This window comes from Artibeus jamaicensis, unplaced genomic scaffold, assembly GCF_021234435.1.
Source record: "Artibeus jamaicensis isolate MK-2021 breed Jamaican fruit bat unplaced genomic scaffold, CSHL_Jam_final scaffold_916, whole genome shotgun sequence".
NCBI lineage: Eukaryota > Metazoa > Chordata > Mammalia > Chiroptera > Phyllostomidae > Artibeus > Artibeus jamaicensis.
Genome location: NW_026522059.1, coordinates 40,160,539 through 40,186,752, shown reverse-complemented (window position 1 = coordinate 40,186,752; position 26,214 = coordinate 40,160,539). Strand labels below are relative to the sequence as shown.

The following is a 26,214-nucleotide window of genomic DNA, read 5'->3' as shown; positions in this document are numbered from 1 at the left end:
GTGGGTGGGACCAGGTTTGAGTATCTTTGAGTCTTCCCAGACGATTCCCATGAGGAATCCAGGCTGAGAACCACACCTTCAAACCTTTTTTGCTCAGCCATGAATTTCCTCATCCTATTTGTATGCAGCTGATTTTTAGACCTAAATACAATAATCTGCATTCTCATTAAATTTCCCTTTCAATCCTTTCGACTTCTGCTTCCACCATTCATTGTATTATCTAACCCTCTTAGCTTTGTGCTGAGCTGGAAATTCAATAAACATCCAAATCAGTATCTTTCACTTTTTAACTACTGTTTCCTTAGATTACATATAAACATTTCACTCCCTTATTTCTGGTGCACCCCTTTATGGAAGATGCTTTTCCCCTCCGCTCCAGCTGGGAGTCTCTAACATGAAGTAGAATTGATACCTCCTATGTATCCCCACAGGAAGAGAAGACTGTTTCTGTAAACTTTACTATTGTTGTCTAAACTATGTACAATTTAAATTTCTCAAATATCAATATTTTATAATACTAAATAATTTTTTTCAAAATAACACCCACAATTTTGCCACTATACCACACTAAGATGTTAATAATAAAAAATTTTGTGTTGGGGACATACAGAAATACTATTATTTTAGTAACTTTTCTATAAATCTAAAACTATTCAGAATAAAAAATTTATTTTTTATTAAACCACCCCCCCAAAATTCTGATGTGAAACTCTAGCCCCACCCTCACACTCAAATCCAACTGCACTTGAGAATTACTGATACACGTCCATGTAAAAAAAGTGGTCAAGAGCATCTCTAGAGCATTGTTCCATAAGATGACAGTGTTTGTAGGTTAGCACTGAGTTACACAGACCTGGCATCAATTTGTTGTGGCTCTGCCACTATCTAGTTGTAGGATTTGGGGTGGTTAGCTCAACTTTCTGAACCTTGTTACCCAATAATTATAGATAATACTTGAGGATTAAATATGCTAAAATACATGCCTGCCACATAGTAAAATCATTATTAATACTGTCATTATTAATGTCTCATCTGAAATTTAAAATATTATCATCTAGCCCATATTTTCAGATCTCATCTGTGTGACTATTTAGGGCTGGCTTTGTTCATCACAGTACAAAGAATCCCTCTTCCCTTTCAGTCTGGACAATGAAAAGGACTCCAATAATTCTAACAGCAGAGAGTTTGGAGGGGAAAAGCCTTGGACAGAAAGCCCAAGTTAAAGTCCTGCCTCTTCTTTTCCTCCATGACCTTAGGCTAATTATATAGCACCCCGAGTATTATTTTTTCATCTTTACTGTGTTTCTTTTTCCATTACCATTTAGTTCCCTTGTGCCACCCTCCCCTCAGATTTTCTCGTCTGTAAAACTAATGACAAAGTAATAGCTGCCCGAGACCCCAGTATATCGGTGAAGATCACACAAAACAACGTACGTCCATAAAGTTCCTTTGAAATGTCAAAACCATTAATAGTTTTAATATGGACTATGTTGAATAATCACTATTATTTGTAATTAATCTTTTTTCCAACTAATCATTCCTTTCTCTCCTCTTCCATTAAAAAAGGGGGGAGTTTAGAAGTCTCTTATAAAATTTTCTTGAAGAATCACAGCAAAGGTCATAATTCTAGATTTACTATAATATTTGATCTCTTTTTTAAAAAATAAAAAGTATTACAAATTTTGCCAAACCCTAGTTTTGCAGTACCTTCCTTTATTCTAATATTCCCGACTTGAACCACAATTGCAACTTTTCTCATTTTCAGGATATGTAATTGCAGGCAATTCACCTGAGCAATTTAAGAGTGATAATCCACTTTGCCTTATGCTCTTACTTAGAGCACAGTTGCTCTTTTCATGGGTGCTATGCAGAAAGTGCCTTCCTGCATCGTGCAGTGGACTTGAATACCATAGTAGCTTGGTTCACAAGTACTTGAGAATAAAGAAAAAATAAACATTGTAGGGATGACACTGAAGTTTAATACTCTTTTGCTGATAAGAATAAATAATATTTATTGAACCCATAATTTTTATTGTTATTTACATACATTATTTCAGTAAACCTTGAAGTAAGAAGTACAAATTAATTTCAAGAGCTTCTGCTCCTTGCATTATCTCTTACTTTTCTCTTAGAGTTTTTCAAATTTCCATTTTCTCAGCACATCATTTTTATTGAGATTTAGGCCCCAAGCAACTGCTATCTGAACCTCTCTATATTTACTAACTTATTTTAAATTTAAATTTAATGGTAGAGACCTTTACTAAATTGATATAACATTTTAGTGAGCTCATGATAAGCCACATTTTTATCAGTTCCATAAATATATAAAAATATAAAGTTGCATTTTTCTTTTTTTTCTTAAGATCTTATTCATCTATTTTTAGAGAGATGGGAAGGGAGGGAGAGAAATATTGATGTGTCAGTGAGACATTGACTGGTTGTCTCTTAACACTCACAACCAGGGACCCAGCCCATAACCCAGGCACGTGCCCCCACTAGAAACTGAACCAGCAACCCCCTTGTTCCTCAGGCTGGTGCTCAATCCATTGAGCTACACTAGCCAGGGCTAAAGTTGTGTTTTTCTTTAAGTAAAAGATAGAATGGTTTTAAAGAAAGATTTTCAAGAGCATTGGATAAAAGCATAAATCCATTACGAGCTCTTAAAACAGATTATTGCTTTGAGCTTGGTATTTAAAAGCCAAATCTATGTTACACACTTTAACTTTTGCTGACATTAGGTGCATATTGACATCGGAGGAAATCTGATACATTTGAGGCCCACATAGTCGAGCCGGGAGTGTCCGGAAGACATGCACGAAGATCTGTATCACCTGTGCCCTGCTGGGCTCTGTTTTCTGGGCCACATTAGAGAAATCATTTTTGTTCAGGAGTAAGACACCATTTTCTATGGCACCCTAGATTTCCTTTTCAACCTCGCTGTATAATAAATGTGACATGCAATATCTCTATAAGAAATGATCTCACATCCCTTTGCTATACTAATAACAAAATTCTCTCTCCTGGTTTTTTACAAAATGCAGTATTCATTCAATCCTTGCGATCTTTTTTTATAATAATAAAAATTCAAGATATCTCTTTAAAGAGAAATTATACTTAGAATACATAGAACACTTTCCTTTAGGAGATGAGAACAGGAAGCACATACACTCCTACCATATGGTACACTGTACAAATATTTAATTCTGCAAATCTTGCCCTTTATACATACAGTTCAAACTCCTTTGACATACAAATACAGTTGAGCTATGACTAGATGCAGAGGTTCTCTGTTGTTACTGAGTCATATAAAAACTTGCTCCCCTCTGCATAAAACTGTCTATCTCATGAAAGAAAAAAATGCACAGTATTTTCTAGAAGATTAAGTTCTCGTAACGAGTGTCACCTGACCTCTGCTTGTAACCGAGGTTGTGATAAACAGAGGTCTGCTTTCCAGGTGACAGAAGACATTGCCTGTATCCAGGAGGATGTACACTCAGGCGGAATTGTTGTCGTTCACTCGTCGATGGTCAATGAGCTGTGAATTTATGAGCACTCCAAGGATGAAAATCTCTAATTCTAGCTAGGGGCTTGAATGAACCCTTCCTTTTTAATCAAATACATTTAAACTTTTCTCTTTTAATACCACAACTTAAAAATGACCTTCTGTTTCAATAATGAGAAGTTGGGTAAAAAGAGAGTTCATGAACTTCAACTAAAAAAGGGGGGAACCTGGTGTAAGGGGGGAGAGGGGGAAAATGGAAACTGCTGTAATAGCATAATCAATAAAATATACTTTAAAAAGAGTAATAATTGTCTATAAAATATAAACATATATTTTTGAAGCTTATTTGCTTTATTTCTCAGTATCTGTCATCTGATTCATAAAATGCAATTGAACACATGGGAAATGCAAACTTGATCTTTATAGAACCATCTATTGTCTACTCAGGAAATACTGTGTATCCATGTAAAGGCAACTATCCAGAACTTTATGCAAATTTTGTGCATTTGCCCTTCAATAATTCTCAAAAGAAAATAAAATAATATGTGTATTTTACTAATGTGTGATTATTTTCTTTCACCAAATAAAAATAAAATTACTTTGCTAATGTATGCTAAAAACAGCAAACCACAAGGTGACACCTTTTTCCTAATTGACTGAACAAGCTAGCCAACAGTCAGCACAAGGCCGGGTTCCAGCTACTGCTTCTGATGGGTTTCACCCTAAACAGGGAGAACAATCTCTTGGGCCATTCTTCTTAAGGCCAACAGGTGGACAAGACCTGTAGAACATCTGTGTATAGAAGTTCCTACCCCTAAAACTGGAACATAGCTAGAAGATAAAAAATGGAGACCAACACGGTCTAAAATGCTTTTCTACATTGTCGAAGGAGTGAAGGAACAGAGATATATACACACTTACTCCTGTATTTGCCTAACAAGACGTGGACTACCCTATAGTGGAGGATACCACAGGATGAAATGTCAGTGCAGAAGGAATAGAGGATAAGTCATTGATATGGAATTTGACTTTGGGAATTGAAGTTTATCACAGAGTCATAGGCAGTTCACATCAAAACCAGTAAAGGAGAATGCAACCACTGTCATCAAAAGCAGGTGTCACTGGTATACAGGTGTATGTAGAAACAGAAAAAAACCTAGTCACTCCTGACTGAAAATGTATTTAACATAGTGACCACACATACCTGATGAGTCAGTGAATATTTTATAAAATATTGACATTTCACATGAAGTAATTTATAGTTACTGCTTTTTCTTTCTCCCTTCCTTTTTCTTCCTCCCTGCCCAAACCAAAGTGTGTTTAAATCATGAATTTCCAATGGAAATCACTTGTACTACATTTTTTCAGAATCATGCACTCCAAACTGTATAAAACATCCTAGCACTGCATGAAAATATAGACACCATTTTAGGGTAGAATAAATACATTTTGCACATAAGTTGCTTCTCTGAAATACTTTCTTTTTCAAGCCCCAAATACCTTTCTTGACGAGACAGAACAGCAGTGTTTGGAAAGCATTAGCATGCCAACAGATGCTCAGAATCAAATGACTTAATAGGCAGAAACTTTTTTTTCAAATAATTGCAAAGCTTTGGTCTAGCCCTTTGCATACCTTGCATAGTTAATTACCTAGGCCTTAGTGTTTACATGCAACGAGAGTATCTACAGCTATAAACTACATAATTTATAATTGATGTAAATGGGTGTTATTATGTCAATTAGGCAGCTGTGTCCTCCACCTCTTGGTAAATAGCTCTGAGTGATAAACTGAGTTTGCCGAGAAGTAACCTTCTTTTCCTCATAACAGATAAAAATAAATTACCTAGGTAGACCAGGCTGTCCAATTGTTCTCTGGTGATGTGGATGGAAAATCCAGACCCTCGCTTTTGACCTGTTGACTCCTGCAAATGGTCCATTTCGTCACGCAGCACTGCCATAGCTTCTGGGTGCCGTAGAATGTAATAGATTGTCCAGGCCATGCTTGGAATAGTGTTTGCCACAGAGGCCCAGAGAAAGCCTAAATGATGTGCTGGGAGAAAATAAGTGAAAAGGAAGATTAATAGCGTTTATTACACTGATTAGATTTGCAGTGTGCTAATTAAAAGATGTTAGGACACAGACCCAGCCAAGGATCAGTGCATGCTAATGAGGACCAATAGGCTTCTGAAGTCTAATTTTCTGCTTAATGAGAATAGTTTAAAATGTAATGTGTGTGGTGGGGGGGAGATGGGGAATGAGATAAGAGGAGTAAATGCAGCTTAGTTATACTCTTTCTCATTATCACCATTAAGTATCTTGTTTTACCACCTCAGCAAAAGAAAAAAAATCAATTATCACAGAAGGTTGTTTCAGAGTAAAACATTTTATCATTAGCCAATTAGAAAGAGCATAAAAATTTTCAAGGTCGTGATTTTGTCTTTTTATTTCGAAGGTCTTACTGTAAATTATTCTCTTTTAGATAAGTAATCATTTGGAAATTTCTTACCTCCTATTTCAAAGTCTGTGAAAGTATAGTATTTCTCCAGGATATCTTGCCTCAGTTGAACAACTTCTGACCATCCTTGTATCTTAGCCAAGTTTTCTGATGTCAAACGTTTTATAAGTTTCTTTTGAATAGACTTGGCATTTCCTAGAAGGTCAATGGGTATGTCCGATAATAAATGTACTAATTTGGCATCAAATTTAAAAAAATCATCTCTAAGTTCAGTAATAAATTTTGTCCTATCGCCAGCACCAAATTTTCCAAACATGGTGGTAAATGTCATCTCAAATACTACTGAGCTGCAGAATGTCAACAGGTGCATCGTGGTCCAGTTTGTGGTTTTAAGTAGCTGAGCTTCAAAAGCTTGTTGCAGGTTCTGCGTCAGGTTTTCCAAGAGCAAATCCAAGGATTTCCCTTGCAGATACTGATAGCAGTCATGCAGTTCATTGTTCATGTCATCATTGTTCATAGTCTTCTGGATGGCAAATGCTTTCTTTGTTATGTTCTTAGAAAACTGTTGGAAGCTTAATTTGTGATTTTTCATCACTAACTGGTACTGGGAAGGGTCCAGAATAAATGTTATGTACTTTCCTGAAAGAAATAAAAATATGAGCTTATTTGGTAGTGAAACAAACAGCACCCTCCCCCAGGAATTTAAAAATATTTTAATGAAAATTAGGTCTTAATAATGAACATCTAGAAAGGTGCAAAGTTTAATAAAATCCATTCCATTAAAAGGTCCACTATAGGTTTCTTTTTAAAATGAAAGACAGTGGGAAAAACTCTAGAAGCTTGAAATTAAATATTCTGAAATTCTTTTTTTTAAGATGTTATTTATTTATGTTTAGAGGGGAAGGGAAGGAGAGAGGAAGAGAAATATCAATGCATGGTTGCCTCTCATGTGTCCCCTGCCGGGAACTGGCCTGCAACCCAGGCAATGTGCCCTGACTGGGAATAGAACCACAATACTCCAGTTCGCAGGCCCGCAGTCAATCCACTGAGCTACACCAGCCAGGGCTTCTGAAATTCTTAATGAATTAAAAGAAGGTAGTGTACTCTTTGAATCTTTAACTAAGTACTTAAATATTTATTTTTTTTTAAATTTTTTATTGATTATGCTGTTACAGTTGTTCTATTCCCCCTTTATTCCCCTCCACCCTACCCCTCATCCCCACCATTATATTTAAATTATCCTTTAAATATTCTCAGAATCCCTTGATTTAAACACTTCTCATATTTTTGCTACAATAACACAAAATCAAATCAAATTGGTAAGATGCCATTCCATTGCTGATTATTTACACTTTATAAATAGCTCTTTCATAACTGGTATCATCCTAGCTTTGGCTACATACAACAATTTTAACTCAAATAAATGAAGATGTAGTATGAAGTAGATACTTACAAATGAATGGCTAATTCAACACTAAAAATAAATCACAAAAGGTCAGATTTGTCATCCTCGTAGATGAGAAAATAGTGGGTCAGGAAGGTTTAGTAACACGTCTGAGGTCACATACTGAAACAGGATCCCAAACTAGAATTCATTCATTCATTCATTCATTCATTCATTCATTCTTTGTTATAGTCACTCAACTTTTATTGAAATCCAGACACTTGGTTGGATCTCTTTCCCCTTGAGCTATAAAGATGTAAAGAAAACACTGTATTATATGGATAGTTGTACTATATAGCAGAGTTGTGAGGCAGAGAGTAGAGTCTGCTTCAGGCTGCCTTCAAGACCTATCAAAGTGTTCTTTAAGGTAGTGGCATTTGGTCTTTTAATTCGTCAGTGTTGTCCGACCTTAGCCACTTAGAAGATTCAGGGTGCTGTTTAAAAAATAGAAATTTCTTCTTGATTCTGATTCGTCAGGCTTGGAGTGCTCTAGAACCGTTTTCAGACTCCTCCTAGTTATATGAAATATGCAGATGGTATTCAATAACAACATTTAACAAGCATTTCTTTCCCAAGAACACACATGAAGTTTAGATGCTCCTATACATTTCCATGCCTATTTATTGACTTCTAGAGAAAAAAATTATTAGACCTTGAAATACGTTGGATCACCTACACTTTCTCCTTAACTTTATCATTCTGTGGTGTATGTACATGTATGTTGGTGTAGCTTTCTGAGATGAACAACTTGTCACTTGTTTGTGATTACTTCCATAGCATCATACAACTTGAATTTGGTACAAGATTTGGGATAAAGTTTTGAATAACTTTCGACCCTAGAAACAAGATAAATGCTTTTTTGTTGTTGTTTCACAATTTAAAACATAATCAAAGTTTTTAGTGTACATAGAGATACGTGTGCTGTGATTTACTTCTAAAAATAAATCATCTGACGTCAATTTTATTCACTCGATTTCCTCTTGATTGACTTAATAAGGTGGGCCAATACAGAAATGACAGGAAAGCGAGAAGTGACTTCTCAGTCTGGTCCGATCCCAAAGCTGTATGGACAAAATAAATGCAATCTTTTCTCCCCCTAGGGAGCAGAGAAAGGACTCAACAGGACTTGGGCATATTTTCTGACACCTGCTTGGCCATAGCAGCTTAATTAAATAAAATTGCCAGCATCTGCCTTACAGATAATTGAAAAAAAGAATCAATTCTTTTATTTTGCAAAAGGCATCATTTTAGGCAAAGCTGTGTATTTTCACAGGTGGCAATTCATACTTTTCTCTTTCCATTAAATGAAAGGCTTTTACTAAATGTCTTTAGTGTTATTTTAAATTTGTCACTGAAGTTCAGAGAGTCTATAAAAAGTCCAGCTTGTAAAACACACACTTTTTACAGTATCTTTTGAAATTTTTCCTGTCAGTTTTCTAAAATCATCAGAATCAGAGTAGAAAGACAAAAAAAAAAAAAAAAAAAACCGATCCAGCAAGGGCAGCCAGGGCCGGCCTCCCTCAGGGCAGGCTGTGGGGGGGAGGGGGAGGGGGGACCCTGTCTGTAATCCATCACACACACACCGTTAGTCCCATTTCCTCTCTCTCTCTTTGGGGCCGAGGGTGTGGGAAAACCAGTAAGGTTAATTTCAAATAAAAGTAATAAAATGTGGCAAAGCACCCTGGTTAGCAACCAATTATTAATATTTAAAAAAACAAGCAGTCGTTGCACACAGGCTTTTGGGTATAAAAATCATTACTGATCAGTTTAAAGCAATTTGTTTATAGACAAAATTCTCTCTGTTTTCTATGCTTTTTACATTCCAGAATCAGTATTTTCTCTTTCTCATTTTTATTTTAATTTTCTTCCACATCAAGGCATTGAGGTTTTATCTATCTTTCTGAGTAAGATGTGGATTTCTTTAAAAGTGGACGTTTGATTTCAGGATTTTGCTTTTCAAGTGGGTTTGGAAGTACTAATAACCCTGGAGATGTTAGCTGGCTTTCCAACTTTTAATCTTCAGTATAAACAATTTAAGCTAAGTTTTCCAAAATTAATATTAATTTAAACCATCTGTCCACCATCTGCTAATGTGAGATGCAAAACCAGAGTTTCTTTGTAATCTTTAATCAGACAGTTAGGAAAACACATATACATTCATAAAGTGAATTTAAATTTCCTAACAAAGGAAATCTGAGAAGTTATTTGGAAGGCCACAGATTCTTGGAGCAAAATTAACTTTTCCTCTAGTGCAATTTTATGTAAATGAACAAGTGTCAACAGGCAAGTTGCCTAGTTCACAAAGATCACAAGGTGGAAACAATGGCCTTTGCCACGTTTTTCAAAAAAGAAAAGAACAGTGTCAGCACTTGACATGGAATAATTGATTTAAAGAACTTCAGAGTTTCCATATGTCTAAAATATAAATGTCAAAATGAGGCTTACTTTTGCTATAAATATATATTCCTTATGAGCAGTACATTTGAATTTGAAGTAGGCTCAAAATGTTTAATGTTTTCTTTGTCAATAATTTCATTCTCTTCCCTTTTTAGGGGCTTTCTGGGCCTTAAGATACTAACTCTAGCATTGCTATACAACGCGTGCATGAGCCTTTTGTAACTCAGCAGCCTTTTCACTTCTTTCACAATTACTTCCTGCAGGAAGGTGAAGCTACATGACGCAAAGTATGTCAGTAAACGTCAAAAAACAAGTTAGGCCCTGGCTGGCGTAGCTCAGTGGATTGAGCGCGGGCCTGCGAATCAGAGTATCGCGGTTTGATTCCCAGTCAGGGCACATGCCTGGGTTGCAGGCCAGTTCCCAGCAGGGGACTCAGGAGAGGCAACCACACATTGATGTTTCTCTCCCACTCTTTCTCCTTCCCTTCCCCTCTCTCTAAAAATAAATAAATAAAATATTTAAAAAAAAAAAAACCAAGTTAGATCACCCACACTAATGTCTTATATGCACAAGAAGTTGGACATCTGCATCATTATAAATGGAGTTTTGATGTTCTCATTTCAGATACTTGGTGCTTTACAGAGACACACCCATGGGAATTCAGAATCATCATTTCACTATATGGAATAGAAATGCCTAGTCAACAAAATCTGAAATTGAATTTTAAAGAAGTTTTCTGGAATTATAAGCTTTTAATTTCCATATTTAGTTGGTTCTTCTATAGATTTTTTCTTAAATCTGAAGTTGAAAATATTAGTTGGAGGAGTGAAATGGAAAGCACCTTTTCATTTGGCGAGGCTGACCACATCACACACTCCCCCTTGTTCGGGAGATTTCGCCAGCTGCTGACAGTGACGTGCAGTGCCGCCTCCCCGGTGTGACACCAAGGGGAAGTGACTCGGCTGCACCGCCACACAAAACCAATTAGAGAACTATTTTCTGCGACAGGTCACGAATTTACGTTGTTTCTCGTGAGAAGATGTACCTTTTTACTTCTTTATTAAGATGACATCTGCGTCCCTTGAGACTTTTGGGGATGCCAATCATTTGCTCATCATACAAGAACATGACTCACTGAAATCATGTTATGGGACACAGGTGAAAAACTGCTCCTCAAGTCACATCTTCCACCGTGAGACATTTTGCAAACTGATCATCAGAACCATACATGTTAATAGGATATCTTGACAGGAATTTATTCAAACTCCAGTAAGAAGCCAGAGAGAAGTAGTAGTGTGTATTCAACTGTGGTTGTCTACTGTTGAGTTCAAAAACATAATCATGGTCAAATTATTGAGACGTAAGAAATTCAGCAAGCTTCTCAGTATCTGAAACTAAGATATCAAGTGTCAGAAGAAATTGTGTGTAAGTTTTTTTTTTGTTTGAAAAGTGAATACAATGATTCAAATCTGCCACAAGTTTCTGCTTAGTCATCTTAGGTTATTTCTGTGTAATGCATTTAAAAAGAAAAACTAAAATTTCAATAATGTTCTGTATCCACTCACTAGAACATAAGGCTGAATTTTTTAAAGCGACTCTTTAAAAAAAAGTGAAGAATACAGTTTTGTATTATGAAGCCAAAGCTCATTTAGAATAGAACCAGCTATGGCCTTCATGTGTATTCTAGTAAGTATTTCATCAGCTCTAAGGTATTGAGAAATTCCTCATCAGTTTTTTATTGTGAATCAATCAGAGCTGAGCTCTGGACTAAATGTTGGTAATAGAGGAGCTAGAAAATAATGGAAGGAAATCGACAAGTGAATTAGCAATACATTCAGAACTTACTAAACACTATGATAGGAGAGCTATTGGGTGCAACTGGGCTTGGAGAAGAAGCATCAGCGTAACATGGAAGGGGCGACAGTCAGTGAGGCTCTTGGGAGGAAGCGATATGTGGACTATGGCCTCGGGGCATGAGTTCAGGCCAGCCACCTTCTGAGGATGACTGAAAGAGAAGGACAGCATTCTGGCAGAATAAACAACAACAAGAGAAAACACAGAGGCACAAAAGGGCCTGGCGTGTGGAGAGGACATTTCAAACCACTTTGTGCGTTCATGGTGTATTAAGCTCAAGGCAAGCAGCAGCAAGAGATGAGGCTGCGGAGGAAGCTGGAGCCCAAACTCTGGGAACCCTTATGAAGATTACATTCATATATTATAACCTCTCTTTCTAAGATGCATGATTTTTTTCCATTTTAATTTTTCAGAAGTCAGAATGCACACAATTACCTTTGGAAGAGACTCGCCAACTTCCAGGTAAGGGAAGAAGATGGGGTGAACTGAATATTGCCTGCTCAGGTGAGAACTCAGTCGTGCTTACAATTTCATCCAGTTGTATCATTTTCCCTCCCAATTACATTAAAATGGTAGCAAGGAAATGAAGTCACTCGATGTACAAAAAGCAGCTTCTGATACTCAGCAAAGTAATTACAGTAAGAAGAAATCACCCGAATTCTTTAGGAATAGAACATAAAATTCTAAGGCTGGTAAAACGAAAATAAAAGGGGTTGAGCAAAGAAAACAGGCTCACCTAGAGATGACCCAGGTGAGAAATACTCTGATTTGGAGAAAGAACCAGAAGGTGCAGTGTCATGAGAGTGAAGGAATAGGGAGTTTCAGGAAGGAATGAGGAATCAGTGCTGTCAAACCGAGTAGAGGGGTCTAGGCAGGAGAGGGCCCATCGCTGAGCTCAGCAAGGCGGAAGGCTCATTATGGTTGGGAAGTTTCTAGGAGATAAGCAAGTAGAAGTAGCAAATATAGATAACTCTTAAAAAATCTGGATGCCGAAGAGAAAAAAAAAGAAGTGGAAACTAGATAATGGAGATAACTAGATGGAGAATATAGGAAAATCTTAAGCATGGTTATAAGTGAAGGGTAAGGACTCAAGAGAGAAAAAAAGTGAAGATATGTTATGAGAGAAATGCATAATAAAATGCCAGCCCAGAGAAAGCAGGAAGGATCATGGAAAAAGGTAACCAGATTGCCTTGAACAGTCATTGAAATTGGAGAGTAAATGTTAAAAACAGTTGTGAGACCTAGTACGTTTGGTAGATGTTTGGGGATCTGAGTGAGTGAGGCCACACCTGATGTCTTCAGTGTCCTTAGGAAGGAGAGTGAAGGGTGTCACCAGAGCCCAGTGAGGGGCGGGGAGTTGGAACACACCTGCCTCTCTCACCAGCACACCCGAGCAGAAGTCAGGGCTGAGGAGAGTAGAAAATCCAGACTATAGAGATCAGCCTTCTGGAGCATAGACAGGACAGACAAAAACCAAGAAAGAGAATAGCGAGCCTAGGTGAAAAGCTGATGTGGAAGACTCTGCAAGGTTGGCCTCCATAAATTCCCACTCTCTTTCTATATTGCTCCTTGGCAATGTGGCTGCCCCCCAGCCCAGAAAAAGGTGGAGTCTAATTCCCTACCTTGGACTCTGTGCTGGCCTGCAACTTGAATTGACTGATGGGATGAGGTGGAAGTGAGGTTTTGTAACATCAGGAGGCCTTGCAACTTTCCCCGTACACTGCTGAAATACCAGCTGCCATAGTAAGAATGTCGTTTTTGAGGATGAAACAGCATGTGGACAAGGGGGTCCTGCCAGCACATAAATAAGGCCAGCGTGGACCGTCTATCGCCAATCAAGAGGCCAGAGGACTCAAGCCTCACAAGTGACTCTGGCAAGGCCAGTTGTTGTTTTAAGGCATTAAATCTATGGGAGGTTTGTTATGTAGCAATAGATAGGGATGTATCTGGACAGCAAAAGCCTTAAAGGAGGATGGATTAAGAAAATTGTAGCTTCTCTTCTTAGTCCTTTGAGGTTGGGCTACATAGTAAACTTGCTGTGTTTCTTTTATCTAGCTTTGTAAACATTTTATTACAGTAGAAAGATAATGAACATTTTCAAATTAAAAATACATTCCAGATCAGTGGTTGCTAGGGGCTCCGGGAGAGGGAGAGGAATGAATATGTGGAATACAAGGGATTCTGAAGGCAGTGTAAACTATTTTGCCTAATGCTGTAATGGTGGATACATGATATTATGCATTTGTCAGAATTCAAAGAACCATACACCACAAAGAGTAGACCCTGATGTGAACCACAGAGTTTTACTAACGTATCAACAGTGGCTCGTCAGTTGTAAGAAGTATGAGCATAAGATGTTAATAACAGGGGAAAATATGATGGGGAGGGAAGGGCATATGGGGACTCTCTGTAATACCTGATCAATTTTCTATAAACCTAAAACTTCTTTATAAAATAAAGGCCATTAATACAGAATAACTTTTTAAAAACCATTCTTAAAACCGAACCAAACCAAACTGTAATGACAATCGATGGACGGAGAGTCAGGTTACCTAGTTACCCTCAAGAGTGTTTTATAATTTGTTTTTGTTTAATGTGAGCATTACAATGCTCAAGAACATAGTTTCCTTTTGTATTAGCTCTACAAATAAGACAACACTGTACAAATATTCCGTATGTTGCCCAGAGAAAGAGAGAATGCCATTAAAGAACAAGCGGATGTTAGGACATAAGAAGCGCTGTTTACCCCCAAGGAGGAGTGTGAAAGTGTCGCCGTGTTGCTTTTGAAGCATTTTCATGGCACCTATGGGATCTTTTCCTACTTTCAGGGCCATCCCAAAATAAGGAAGCCAGCCTTGTATCAGCGGGGGCTCGCCAGGTCTCCTGTAAGAAAAAAAAAGAACTTAAATAAATTCGACCATTCTTGTTTTAACATATGTATGTTATTCATCTAGTCTCTAAGAGGATTGGATGAATTGCACAGCTTTTTTCGATTCTTTTATTCAATGACTCCTATGGAATCATAGAAATATACTTATGAGTCTCTAATGGGAGTGTCCAGTCTTTTGGTGTCTCTGGGCCACACTGGAAGAAGAAGGGTTGTCTTGGGCCACACATTAAATACATTGTGACATGTAATCACACGCCCAAAAATCTAATAATGTTTTAAGTAAATTTACGATTTTGTGCTGGACCGAATTCACAGCTATCCTGGGCCGTGTGCAGCCTGCAGGCCACAGGTTGGACCCCCTGCTGTGTGTGGCTCTGGGCACACAGTTCAATTCAGAGCATTCGGTGAGCAACACTTTCAAGACATTATGTGTTGCAAGGCCCAAGTGGCTGGCTGAAATGGCAGATACACTGAGCAACACTTGGTGTCTGGGAGCTCCTACTGCATTCTGGGTGTTTGTCAGAGGTCAGGTAGTTTAGTGGTCGAAGTAAATCTCCATGATCAGATCTCAATTAGACTGGAATCAGGTAATTAGAAAAGGGGCAATTAATAATCTTGACAAAATGTTTTAGGCTGTGAAGAACAATAAAAACCTCAACATCATTCCCAAGAGGTATATTTCATTATATTCTTTTATGAACATTTTTATTCAATCTGTGACGAATAGAAATATTTGTTAAATTTTATGTTTTAAAACATATGAAGCATGTTCAAGAAAATGTCGAAATACTATGAATTAAAAAATAAGTTTCTCTTTTGTTTGACCTATAATCCTACCAAAACTGGAATTCAACATTTCTTCCTAGTCATTTATTTGGGGAACTCAACCTGATTTACAGTAAAAAAAACAACAACAACATCAAAGCTATTTTACCTTAGAAGGGATTAAAAATATTCAGGAGAACTCTGACAATTCTCTCTCCCATCTGTGAAGATGACACACTACCAGCAGTGAAACCCATTCTGATTAATCACAAGGTATTACTAGCTGGGATCTAATCAAAGATCAAGATTATGATCTTGATTATATGCACTGTGGACTTTGAAGTAGCTAGATAAACTTTATCAGAAGCTTTTATCTTCCCACAACCCAACAGGGTGGAATTAAACTTGAAAAACAAACATAAGGTCTTTCAGGGGGAAAAAAAAAGCCAAAACAAAACAAAAAAAATCTAGGGTATGATACAAATAAAAGAACGAGGTTATCAAAACTTTCTTTGCTTTCTGTTTTTAGAAGACAATTTATCTTTTTTTAAATCCTCACCTGAAGATATGTTTATTGATTTTAGAAAGAGAGGAAGGGAGAGGGACAGAAAGAGAAACATTGGTATGAGAAAAACACGATCACACGTCTTCTGTACGTGCCCTGACCTGGGATCAAACATGAAACGTAGCTACGTTCACTGACTGGGAATCGAACCCTTAACCTTTTGGTGTACCGGAAGGCACTCCAGCCAACTGAGCAACCCAGCCAGGGTGAAAACAATTTATCTTTATAAAAATTTACAAAATGTACACTGCTGTTTAAATAAATATACTTAGAAATGGGAAGATAAGAAACATTGCATAGAAATGCATCATTTGGCATCCCTTCCCCCATTCTTTTCTTGAGTGCAGCCTTTAGCAATAGAGACTTGATTTTTTTTTCAGAAATACAAAAGTGTACCAAGAAAATATTGTATATCCAAAGATTACGCAGGAAGAGCTTGCACACATGATTGTACAGCAGGGCCCCCAAGTCAGCAACTGCCAGTTTGTGCAGGGTGTCACTAATGACTCTTTCAGGATTTTCAGGTGACCTATTCACAAAATTTCCTCTCAGTTTATTAACTTCTCCTTGGTCTACATTTATTGTTTCAATGTTGTATGGATGTTGCATTGTGACGAAGATGTTCAAGGGCTTTTTTTTCATATTGTAATTTAATGTCACTAGTTTCATCACCCTGACTGGTGTGGCTCAGTTGGGCATTGTCCCTCAAAGGAACTGTCACAGGTTCAATTCCCGGGCCAGGCACATGCCTGGGTTGTCGGTGTGGTCCCACTCAGGGCACAAAAGCAACCTATTGATGTTTCTCTCTGACATCGATGTTTCTCTCCCTTTCTTTCTCCCTCCCTTTCTCTAAAAACAAATAAAATCATTTAAAAAATCTGTACTCTTTACTGTGGGAAAGGAGGGAGCTCAGAAATCCAGGGGACTAGTAACAACACCCAGAGTTAGGAATACATATCAGGAGGCCATTTTATTGTTATAAAGATGAGAGGGTCATCATTTCATACAGCTGTGTTTGACAGCAATAGCTTAAAACTATTAAACACCATGTCATAACTTTAAATATTTTCAGGAAAAAAATATAGTGCTAGTTCAACTTATGACCTATTGAAGGCAGATAAGAGAATCTGTCTTGATTTGTATATTTGTGAAATATTATCTAGGAAGAAAGGATATCACCATAATGATCCTGGAAGTGCCTCTTGCATCTGGCGCACTTCAGATATGGCTGTTTGTCTCTCTCATGCTCTGTGACTTTGAAAATAAAATACCACTGGCCACTGTTGAGTGAGGGAATGTTCATTGGGAATGATCAAATTCCATACCTTGAAAGGGATAGGTCTTGAAGCAATGGTGGGTAACAAAAACAAAAACAAACAGAAAACTGAAAAAAAAAAATCCATACCCCACTCAAACAATATGCACTTTCTCAAATATCCTCTTCACTGTTTAAGAGACTAGAAGTACACGTCTCACAAATTATACAAATGAGAGCTCACAAATTTCTCAATGATTAAACCAAGTTCTATGCATAAACCATTGAATCACTGCTCACAATTTCTTCCACACAGGTTGTGGGACACATCTCGAAGTGTAAAGTTTCAGGTATGGTTCAAATTTATATAGAAGCAAGTAGTGGAGAACCATCTAAGTACATAAACTGCGCATATAATAGGAAAGACACACGACATGTTTTCTTTGGTTAAGAAGCAGCATCTAAAGTAGAAAAGGACGAATCAACACAAAATCCTTTGTTTCGTAATAATATTTCAAGTTCATCTTCATGCTACAGCTTTCGTTAAATAAATACGTAGCAGATTTGGCTAGTGACTTATCACACATTGTTCCCATAGCCATTTAAAGCTCAGCACTCTCCACAGCCATCTACAGAAGTCACTCCCTCTTCTCCGCTTTTTCTGTGATCGTTCTTGTCCAGGAGTCCAGGCTATTGTAACAACCCCCCAGGTAAGTGGTGAGCAGCCTTTATACATGCGTATCAATTTAGAAAAAAGGTAATAAATGTATGTGCTGATTGCTGATTGATAGTTTTTAAATACATTTTTTATCAGGTCACCTAATATTTGTGATAGTACATTAATAATTTAAATTTTTTCCTTTTTTTCAATTTTTTTCTGATGACTGAAGATTTTCTTTGTGTGTGGTTAAATTTTCAGAAAGCACCTAACTGATGTGCATTGCAATATTTCATTATGATGCTGACCTTTTGAATAAAGTGTTGTTGAGCAAGGGACTTATGAAGCTGCTCTGCTTATCTTTTCCTTGACTTTCTTTGGAAGCCACTTAATCAGAAAATGGAATTTGCCTCACAGTGCTTCTTAGAACTATAGTGTTGAAATACTCTCTACTTCTCCCCTCTTCTTTGGCTCCAGTGCAGGCACAAGTGTACCTAAAGTGTTCCAACAACTTTGGATAATTGAGAATCCACATGCTCTTCAGGATACTGGGAAGAAGGGACATCTTTGCAAGGCTGTGGGTGAAAGATCTCAAAAGAGCAGGAGTGAGTGGAGGGCCTGGCTGACTCATGCCTGCCCGCATCCTCGGTGAGATCCCAGCTGGGGCAAAGGAAATACGGAACCACATGCATTACTTTGCTGGGAAACCAGGTGGGAGTTATAGCCAACTGCCGGCACCTCAGTAATGGATGCAAAGGTGGAGGACCCTGCAGGGAGCCCTAGCCAGGAGGTACCACAGGACACCAAAGACAACTGATGTGAACATCCACACAGTGGGACCCACCAGACCAACAGAGAGAAATGGGAAGAGAGAATCCTAAATCTTATTTAATATTTATACAAAAGAGACTAAGTGACTGAGCTACTTTTTCCTGAAAATATTTAGTGTTTTCTGCCATCAGCAGATATAGTGGCTCATGAGAAATTAGAATTTAGTCATAAAGTTGCATTTCTGTACATCTGACTCACACTGGGAAATTTTAAATTCAGTACACTAGCTGAGAGGATGCTCAATTTCATCTGAAAATGATAATCATAATATATACCTGAGAGGTTTGCTGTTCAGGTTAGATTATTTGAAAGTAGCTGGCACGCAGGTCAGGATTAGTTTTCCCCATTATTCATATACAGTAAGCAGTTGCATGGAAGTGGTTTTGCTCACTCATTCTCTGCCCGAATAGTTTCATTTGTCAGCCCTCCCTGCGTACCTTTACCTCTGATGGAGTTGCTCAGGTTAGAGGGAGGAACCTCTCCATCCTTTGAGTTATTGGCTAAGTGAAGGCACGTGTGAAGTTACGCACATGGATGTGAGCAGGCAAAAGGACACTGCAAACAGCTGACCTTCTCAGGAAAAGAACTATATGTAGAAGAACGCTTTCACTGGGTGTGTTTGGCTGTGATATGGTTCTCTAGGCATGACCTGGTCTAAAAGATAATAAAATTCCTCTGCACAAAAGGCAAACAGAAATACGGAGGGTTGGAGTTAAGAAGCAAGAGAAATGAAGAGAAGCATGGAAGCACAGGGGACGAAGTGAGGCCACATCCTGGAAAGCTGGGACTCCGTGAGAAGGACAATGATGAGAATAAACGGATGGGAGGGAGCTTATAGGAACAGAAATGGCCCGTTTTCAACTAGAAGTGGTTTGCTGGCCTGGGAGCCACATGACCTTTTTTTAAAATCTGAAAATACTCACTAAAGTCTGTTGCACACACCACATACGCTTAGGGTCAAGGCAGGTAAACAAGGAGAGGAGGTAGGGCAGTGTCCTGCTGGGGGACTCTATTGGGTCAAGGAAAAGGGTCAAGGGCTGTACCTGCAAGAGACAAAACTTAGAGGGAGACTGGGAGACAGAGAACACTAGCTCCTCATGCTGCCTCAGAAGGAATCCTGGGGGCACTGAAAGGGGACTTGGACTCCCCACCCCATGCAGGATAGAAACTTCAGACCTGTTTACTTAAAATATTTGTATAAATAAAAGTACCTAGATATCAAAGGTTACAGTGACCTCAGCGGTCGGAGAAGTTGGGCCAGTTGAAGAGCAGCTATCTGAGGCAGGTGAGAGAGAGAAAGGGGTTCCAGTCAAGGTCTGTTTCTTCATAACACTTTGAGGTTGAGAAAGAGGTAGCCGTGGAGCTCATTGCAAGAGTCAGCAGATCTCCAGGCTTCAGCGATGACTATCCTATGAAGCCGAAATAACGAAGGCCTAGGATCACTCTGACATCGTGAAACTTTTTGAAATGCTGAAGACTGAGGAGACACCCTGCCCCGTCATGGAGTGTGCTAGTGGAGGGGCTGTTTCCTTACCCAGCAGATCACCGCAGCATGGAAGACAAAGAGGCGCCCGGCAGATTCTACCAGATAGTGTCTGCTGCACAGTGTTGCAGCCAGAAGGGTATTGTCCACCTAAAGGCAAAAACCCTGCTCTCCGATGCTGACCTGAACGTCAAGGTTGCAGACTTTGGTTTACCTTTGGCAATAGCTGGTTATCTGTGTGGGAGCCCCTCATAGCGGCCTGAACTCTTTCCAGGGTCCCAAGTAAGATGTGCCCGAGATGGATGAGTGGAGCCTGAGAGTCATGTACAATGGTCGGAGGATTCTCACCTTTCGATGGACAGAACTTTACAGAGCAGGGGGAGCAGGTTGAGAGGAATATACTATATTCCCTTTTCTGTGTCCATAGAATGCAAAAGCCTCCTTAAGAAATATTTCACCTTTGGTAACAAGAGAGGCACTGTAGAGCTCATTGTGAAATCCCATGCATGACTGCGGCTGGTGAGCATGAAGATAAAGGCTTGTAAAGGCCACTTGGACTATGAAGACCTCAGTGGACGAAGCTGATGCTTTCCATGAGCTCCAAAGGGAGAGGGGGCAAGGGGCAGAAATGACAAGGTGTGACAATTTTCTGCCCTGAGTCCTCATCCACAGACAGACACCCCAAGGTGCTGTATGACACAGAGTCCATCCATGTTGGCCTTTTTAGAGAAATTTGGTCACATACTTTTGAGTGAATAAGCAGTTAAACAACCATAGACCCATATCATATTTCTACTTTTCTTAAAAAATTAGGTGAATAGAAATGTAAAGAGAAAGGTCTGGTATATTTTACCATATAAATGGTTGTTACTTCTGGGTGGTGAGATTCTGGGAGTTTGGTTATTGGTGTCTTCTAGCCTGCGTGACACAATCACACTGCTTTTGAAGACTACTTGCCAGTTATTTGGCAGAATGGCCTTCAGTTTGAGCTGTTTGGTGGTTTATCGTGATTAGATTGAGGTTGTAAATTTTTGGAAAGAGTCCCACCAAAATGATGTGCCCTTCTCAGTACATTGCTGTTTTTGAAATTCTAAAAAATGCTATTATAGTGTTAAAATGAAAGCCATGTACTGTCTTCTAAAAAGTAGATGATGGCAAAAAATACCCTGTACCGATGAATCAAAGGCTGGTTCTAAAAATGAGCGCAACCGCCCAAGATCTACCATAAGGAGAAGCAGAACCCACCCTGCCCACACTTGGAAAAGGAAGAGCAGACATGGGGTCTGACTGTGTAAGTGCACAAGTAGGGACACATGGTGGCCCCCAGAATGTCCCCCTACTTCCATCAGGGTCTAGGGGACATGCCACTGGGGCAGGCAGGGGTGGTTTCTGTGACAGTCATGGGAAGGGAGGCCTTCACAACAGGAGGTGGGGCTGCAAGACTATGACGCTAAGGTCCCTGTCATCTCTCAAGGCTCCACTCGGAGGAAGGAGGCTTGCAGCACAGGGCACCATGCTTCCGCTCCTTCATAAACCCCCAAGGCATCTCTCGTATACAGTTAGGGGACAGGTTATGTTTCCCCCCTTGTATATGATAAATCATACATTCATTAGGACTCTCAATTCATATGTTGAACATAAATGATCTGCTTAATATTTGTTCACTGCAAGAGTCAGACTTACTGTAATCTCTTTTCAGGATGAACGTTAATCCAACTCTGTCTAGAAAAATGACAGAATTCATTACCATAAGTAATCTCTGCTGTACCCTGCACTTAACCTTCATTTTATTTCCCCATCCTGTAACCTTGCAAACCCACTGGTGCTGTGTGATTGGCATCTGGTGTTCACAGCCCCTGCCTTACAAAGAATATACAAAAAACGATGTTTATAAAAATGCCACTTTTCAGTGTCTCAGTGATTTAACTCTGCTCTTTGGCAACTTTTGTACCACTGTGGAAAGGCCTGCTGACGTTGAGGGTCAGGAATAAGGCCTTTACTCTTGAAATGTTTTGGTTTGACCAGGTTGGCAACTGGCTTAAAAACTTGATTTAATTTCCCATTAGCAAATATATGCACTGTTCAGGCCCTTTTGATCAAAGCATTAAATGTAATGGCAAAGTAAAAGCAAGCAATGCTTAATGGTCACAAATTGTGTATTATGGGCATGGAATTAGAGCAAAACCAGCATGAAGATGACTAAATACATCCTCACACCCCAAAACCTAACTCTGCAAGCCACACTGCAGTTCAGTCCTCCACCATCAGTTCATCTCCGCAATTGTGTGATCGAGCAAAGCTTTGCCTGTAGAATGTGCCTTGTAAACTCAATTCCATTAGCAGATTTATACTAATGCCTTGATCAAGTGAGTGATTTGTAAATGCTTCTGTGGATAAGAAGCCGAAGCCAAAACACATCCATGTAAGATTTCACTCAAAGAAGTCTATGAATGAGCTTTTTTAAAAAGACAAAGAAAATATTTGCAATTTATATATCTGATAATGGTGTAGTATTCTGAATACAGAAAAAACATTCACTCAACAACAGAAGGGCAAATAGCCCAATTTAAAAGTGGGCAAATAGTATGAGCAAACATTTCACCCAAGAGGAGATACAAATGGGCAATAAACATACGAAAAGATGCTCAACTTCAGTGGCTATAAGGAAACAGAGAGAAAATCACAAGTGTTGACATGGATGTGGAAGAATTGGAACCCTTATATATTGTTGGTAAAATCTAAAATGGTATGATTATTTTGCAAACTATTTCAGCAGTTCCTTAAAATGTTCAACATAGAGCTACCATATCACCAGCAATTCCTCTCCTAGGTATATACCTGAGAGAAATAAAAGCTATGTCTACATTAAAAAAAAAAAGAGAAACAAACACACACACAACTGAGATACATTGGCATCATGGAAATGATGTCAAGGCATACTTTTAAAAAGCTGTCACTTAAAATTTAATTGAGTCTCAAGCAGGCCTCACGATCAGGGACCACACCACTGGAGTACATTTCTTTGTGCACTTGACCCTGGATCGGGAGGGCATAGTTTAGGCCTTCATCCATTCTCGCCAGCTTTGCTGCAACAGCCTCCTGATTAGTCTTGCCATGTGGCATGACTCAAATTCCAGGCTCTGCTTGCTCTCACCAGCTTGGTGACTTTGGCCAGTTTATTTAACCTTTCTGTGCCTTAGGTTCCTCACCTGTAAAATCAATATTCTCCTCCACTTTCCTCACATGAGAAATAAGTTGATGCCTGCAAGTAACTAAAAGTAATGACTTGCACACAGTAAGCACTGAAAATGTTAGTGCTATTCTTCTTATTACTATTGTAATCCCCATATTGCTGCGTAGGGTCACCTAGAATACACATCCAATAATGGTTCTCTTCTCCTCTCCATTTCCTTAAAGTTTTCTATAAAGCACCATTTTTCAGAGATATGTTTTCATTTGATTTCATATTTCCTTTATTTGCCTAACATAGATTTTTGTTTAGGGCTGTCATATGTGATTTGCTGGTCAGGAAATGGGGCACCAGAATCACCTTCCTACTTTGAAAGAAAATACAACTTTTCAGGCTTTGTGTTCTCTGAGAGAACACATCGCAAGGAACAAAACTGGCTCCCAGAGCACTGGATCGCAGGAGAAAACCAGTCAAGAATGTCTAAATGGCCCCGACAATCTGAAACAGGGAAATCGATTTGTAATTGAAAGTTATTTCAAGTCCTTAATTAAAGTAGAAAACCATGCAACCGAATTTATAATTTCTGAGATGATTAGTTGCTAATTTATTTTACCAACAGGATTTGCTTGTACTCCATGGAAGAGATATCAATTCCATTAACTTGTCACTTCTTACATTGGACTAAATCACTTGATTTTGAATGTTTAACCAAAGATCAGAACCCACACTTTTGTGCAAACTAAATTATAAGAAAGAACTAGGCCAGAAAGCCTTGGAAATGACAATATAGTGATCAGTGCCAACAATTTATAAATGCAAAGTCGACTTATCAAATGACATTTCATCAAACCGGGCCAATAAAGAAACAGTTCCAAACTTTAAAAGACAGCCCTGAAATAAGCAAACACAGCTTATCAGAACCATAGGGAGAGAAATAAACGGTACTGGGTTTGCCGAGGTGGGGAGCGAAGAAGCCTGAGGACCATATGCTGCATCTGCTTCATAATGCAATAATTCATAACCATATTTTAATTTGGGTAAACTATTAGCATAGGATAACATAACAGTATCTCTACATTTGTAACACAGCACATGGCACTGAGAAAGGCAATGTTTTGATCTTGTTCCAAGTTAGAGGGCTGAAAGAGAAATACCATTATTTTCCGAAGATTGGTTTCTAACTTTAGCTGGAGATTTTAAGTCACTGCATAAAAGGAGTGACTTCAGGAAATCCATCATCACTAATATTAAAACATGGAGCATAGAGAAAGAGCACCAGGTGTAGACACAGAAATCACTAAGGTTTGCAAATCTTAAAATTCTACTAAAGATACCTTTTTACATATTTTAAACAAAGTTCTTATAGTTTGTTTTGCTTAAGCTACTCCCTCATGCATGCATCTTCTCACTTGACTTGGGAAATCAGTTTTCAGTGTTTATACCATAATCATGATTTAGGCAGTGTTCAATGGCTTTGTTTTTGTGTATGAGTTGTTTTCTATGTATCCATCACTAAATCTTATTAAGCTTGTTCAGTACTAAAATCTCTCTCAATACAGTCAGACATATGGTCCTGTAATTTTCATATAGTTTCTCTCCAATTTCTTTTGCTCCATTCAGTGAGACGCTTCCTCGATTTTATCCCTGTCCTCCCTGTCCCAGCCCCGGTTTCTTTGTTATGGTTCCTCCCTTTCATAACGGAGGCACTCTTTCCCCAGTGTCTCATGATCCTTAGCTTCCTTTCGCATTTGGAAATAAGACTGCCTATGTCCTTAGGGCTGGTGGCCTTCACCATATTGTGATTGGAAGGGGACCTAGTCATTTTCAATGATTTAATAGAACTTAAGCATTAGGTTGAAACTTAGATGTTATTGGCCATTTCTATATATGATAAAATAAATTTTTATTTTCATGTTTTCTAAACAAGAATCTCTTCTTTAATGATTTTCTGGAACAATGCATATGACTTCTGCAGAATTCCATAAGGAGAACAGAGCCCTGAAAGTAAGAGTTTTGGGAGACTCACCATGTGTTTTTGCAAATAGGAAAAGAGAATCAGAGAAGTAAAATAACTTGCCCAAAGTCACATGGCCACAATGCAACAGAAGTGATCAGAGACCAGGTCTCCTGACTGATGAGCCAATGACTTGATCTTTCTGCACCACAGTATCCAAGGGAAGTCAGGTACATTTCAGGGTTAAGGGAGTCCTGACTTCCTGAAATCAAATTGTTCTCTTTCCTGGTATGTTTTGCATTTGCAATGAGCCCAGAGGTGATAATCCTATAAAGTAAATAAACATAAGATGTTATCTCCCATTGGGCAACTTCTGTTTGTGGCTGAATGAGCCAAGATGAAGAAACACTTCAAATAAAAGACTCAGCTGGAATAACATAGCAAAGAGGCTGCTGAGCTTGAAAGGGAGTTTGGCATGTAGCCACTGTGATTCATAAGCTATAATGTAATAAACTTGTATGAACAAAAATCTAATTTCCATATTCAACACTGGTTACCTGAACGAGCCATATGAGAGCTAATTTTTGGAAACAACATTAATTCTCTGGAAACAAAATGAGCCACTTGACACCAGCAGAGTGTGGTAGCTGAAGGGTTTCAAATTCTACAACCCATGGATACCTTTTACCATCTCCATATTCTAAGAGGTATCTCTAGAAACTTCTGATATGCATCGTAGTCTAGTGCAATGTTTGTTTTTTTCAATAACTCTGGTTGATGATAGTATACTACAGGGCCCAAAGTTTGGCATCTGCAGGAAAAGATGAAGACGTCTGGGTCTCAGGAGGTTTTGAAGTCTTGAGTACCACCAACTCAGACAGATGCAATATTTGTTGCAAAGTGACAATAAAGTGTAAGAAATCTGGGGCTCCAAAGTTCTTAGAGGCTAGAACCAGAAGTATTTACCCACA

At 38.6% G+C, this 26,214-nt stretch overlaps 1 protein-coding gene across 3 annotated transcripts in view; it reads right to left on the bottom strand.

Moving 5' to 3' along the window:
• Positions 1–26,214, bottom strand: part of LOC119040492 (cytochrome P450 7B1) — a 193,520-nt gene that overhangs the window by 17,107 nt on the left and 150,199 nt on the right. For all 3 annotated transcript variants that reach the window (XM_053660863.1, XM_037133522.2, XM_037133521.2), the window contains 3 exons: positions 14,399–14,535; positions 6,009–6,596; positions 5,346–5,552 (listed from right to left, as the gene is read on the bottom strand). In XM_053660863.1, the coding sequence (XP_053516838.1) occupies positions 5,346–5,552; positions 6,009–6,596; positions 14,399–14,486 (883 nt within the window). In that variant the 5' untranslated portion in view covers positions 14,487–14,535. The remainder of the gene's footprint in view (positions 1–5,345; positions 5,553–6,008; positions 6,597–14,398; positions 14,536–26,214) is intronic.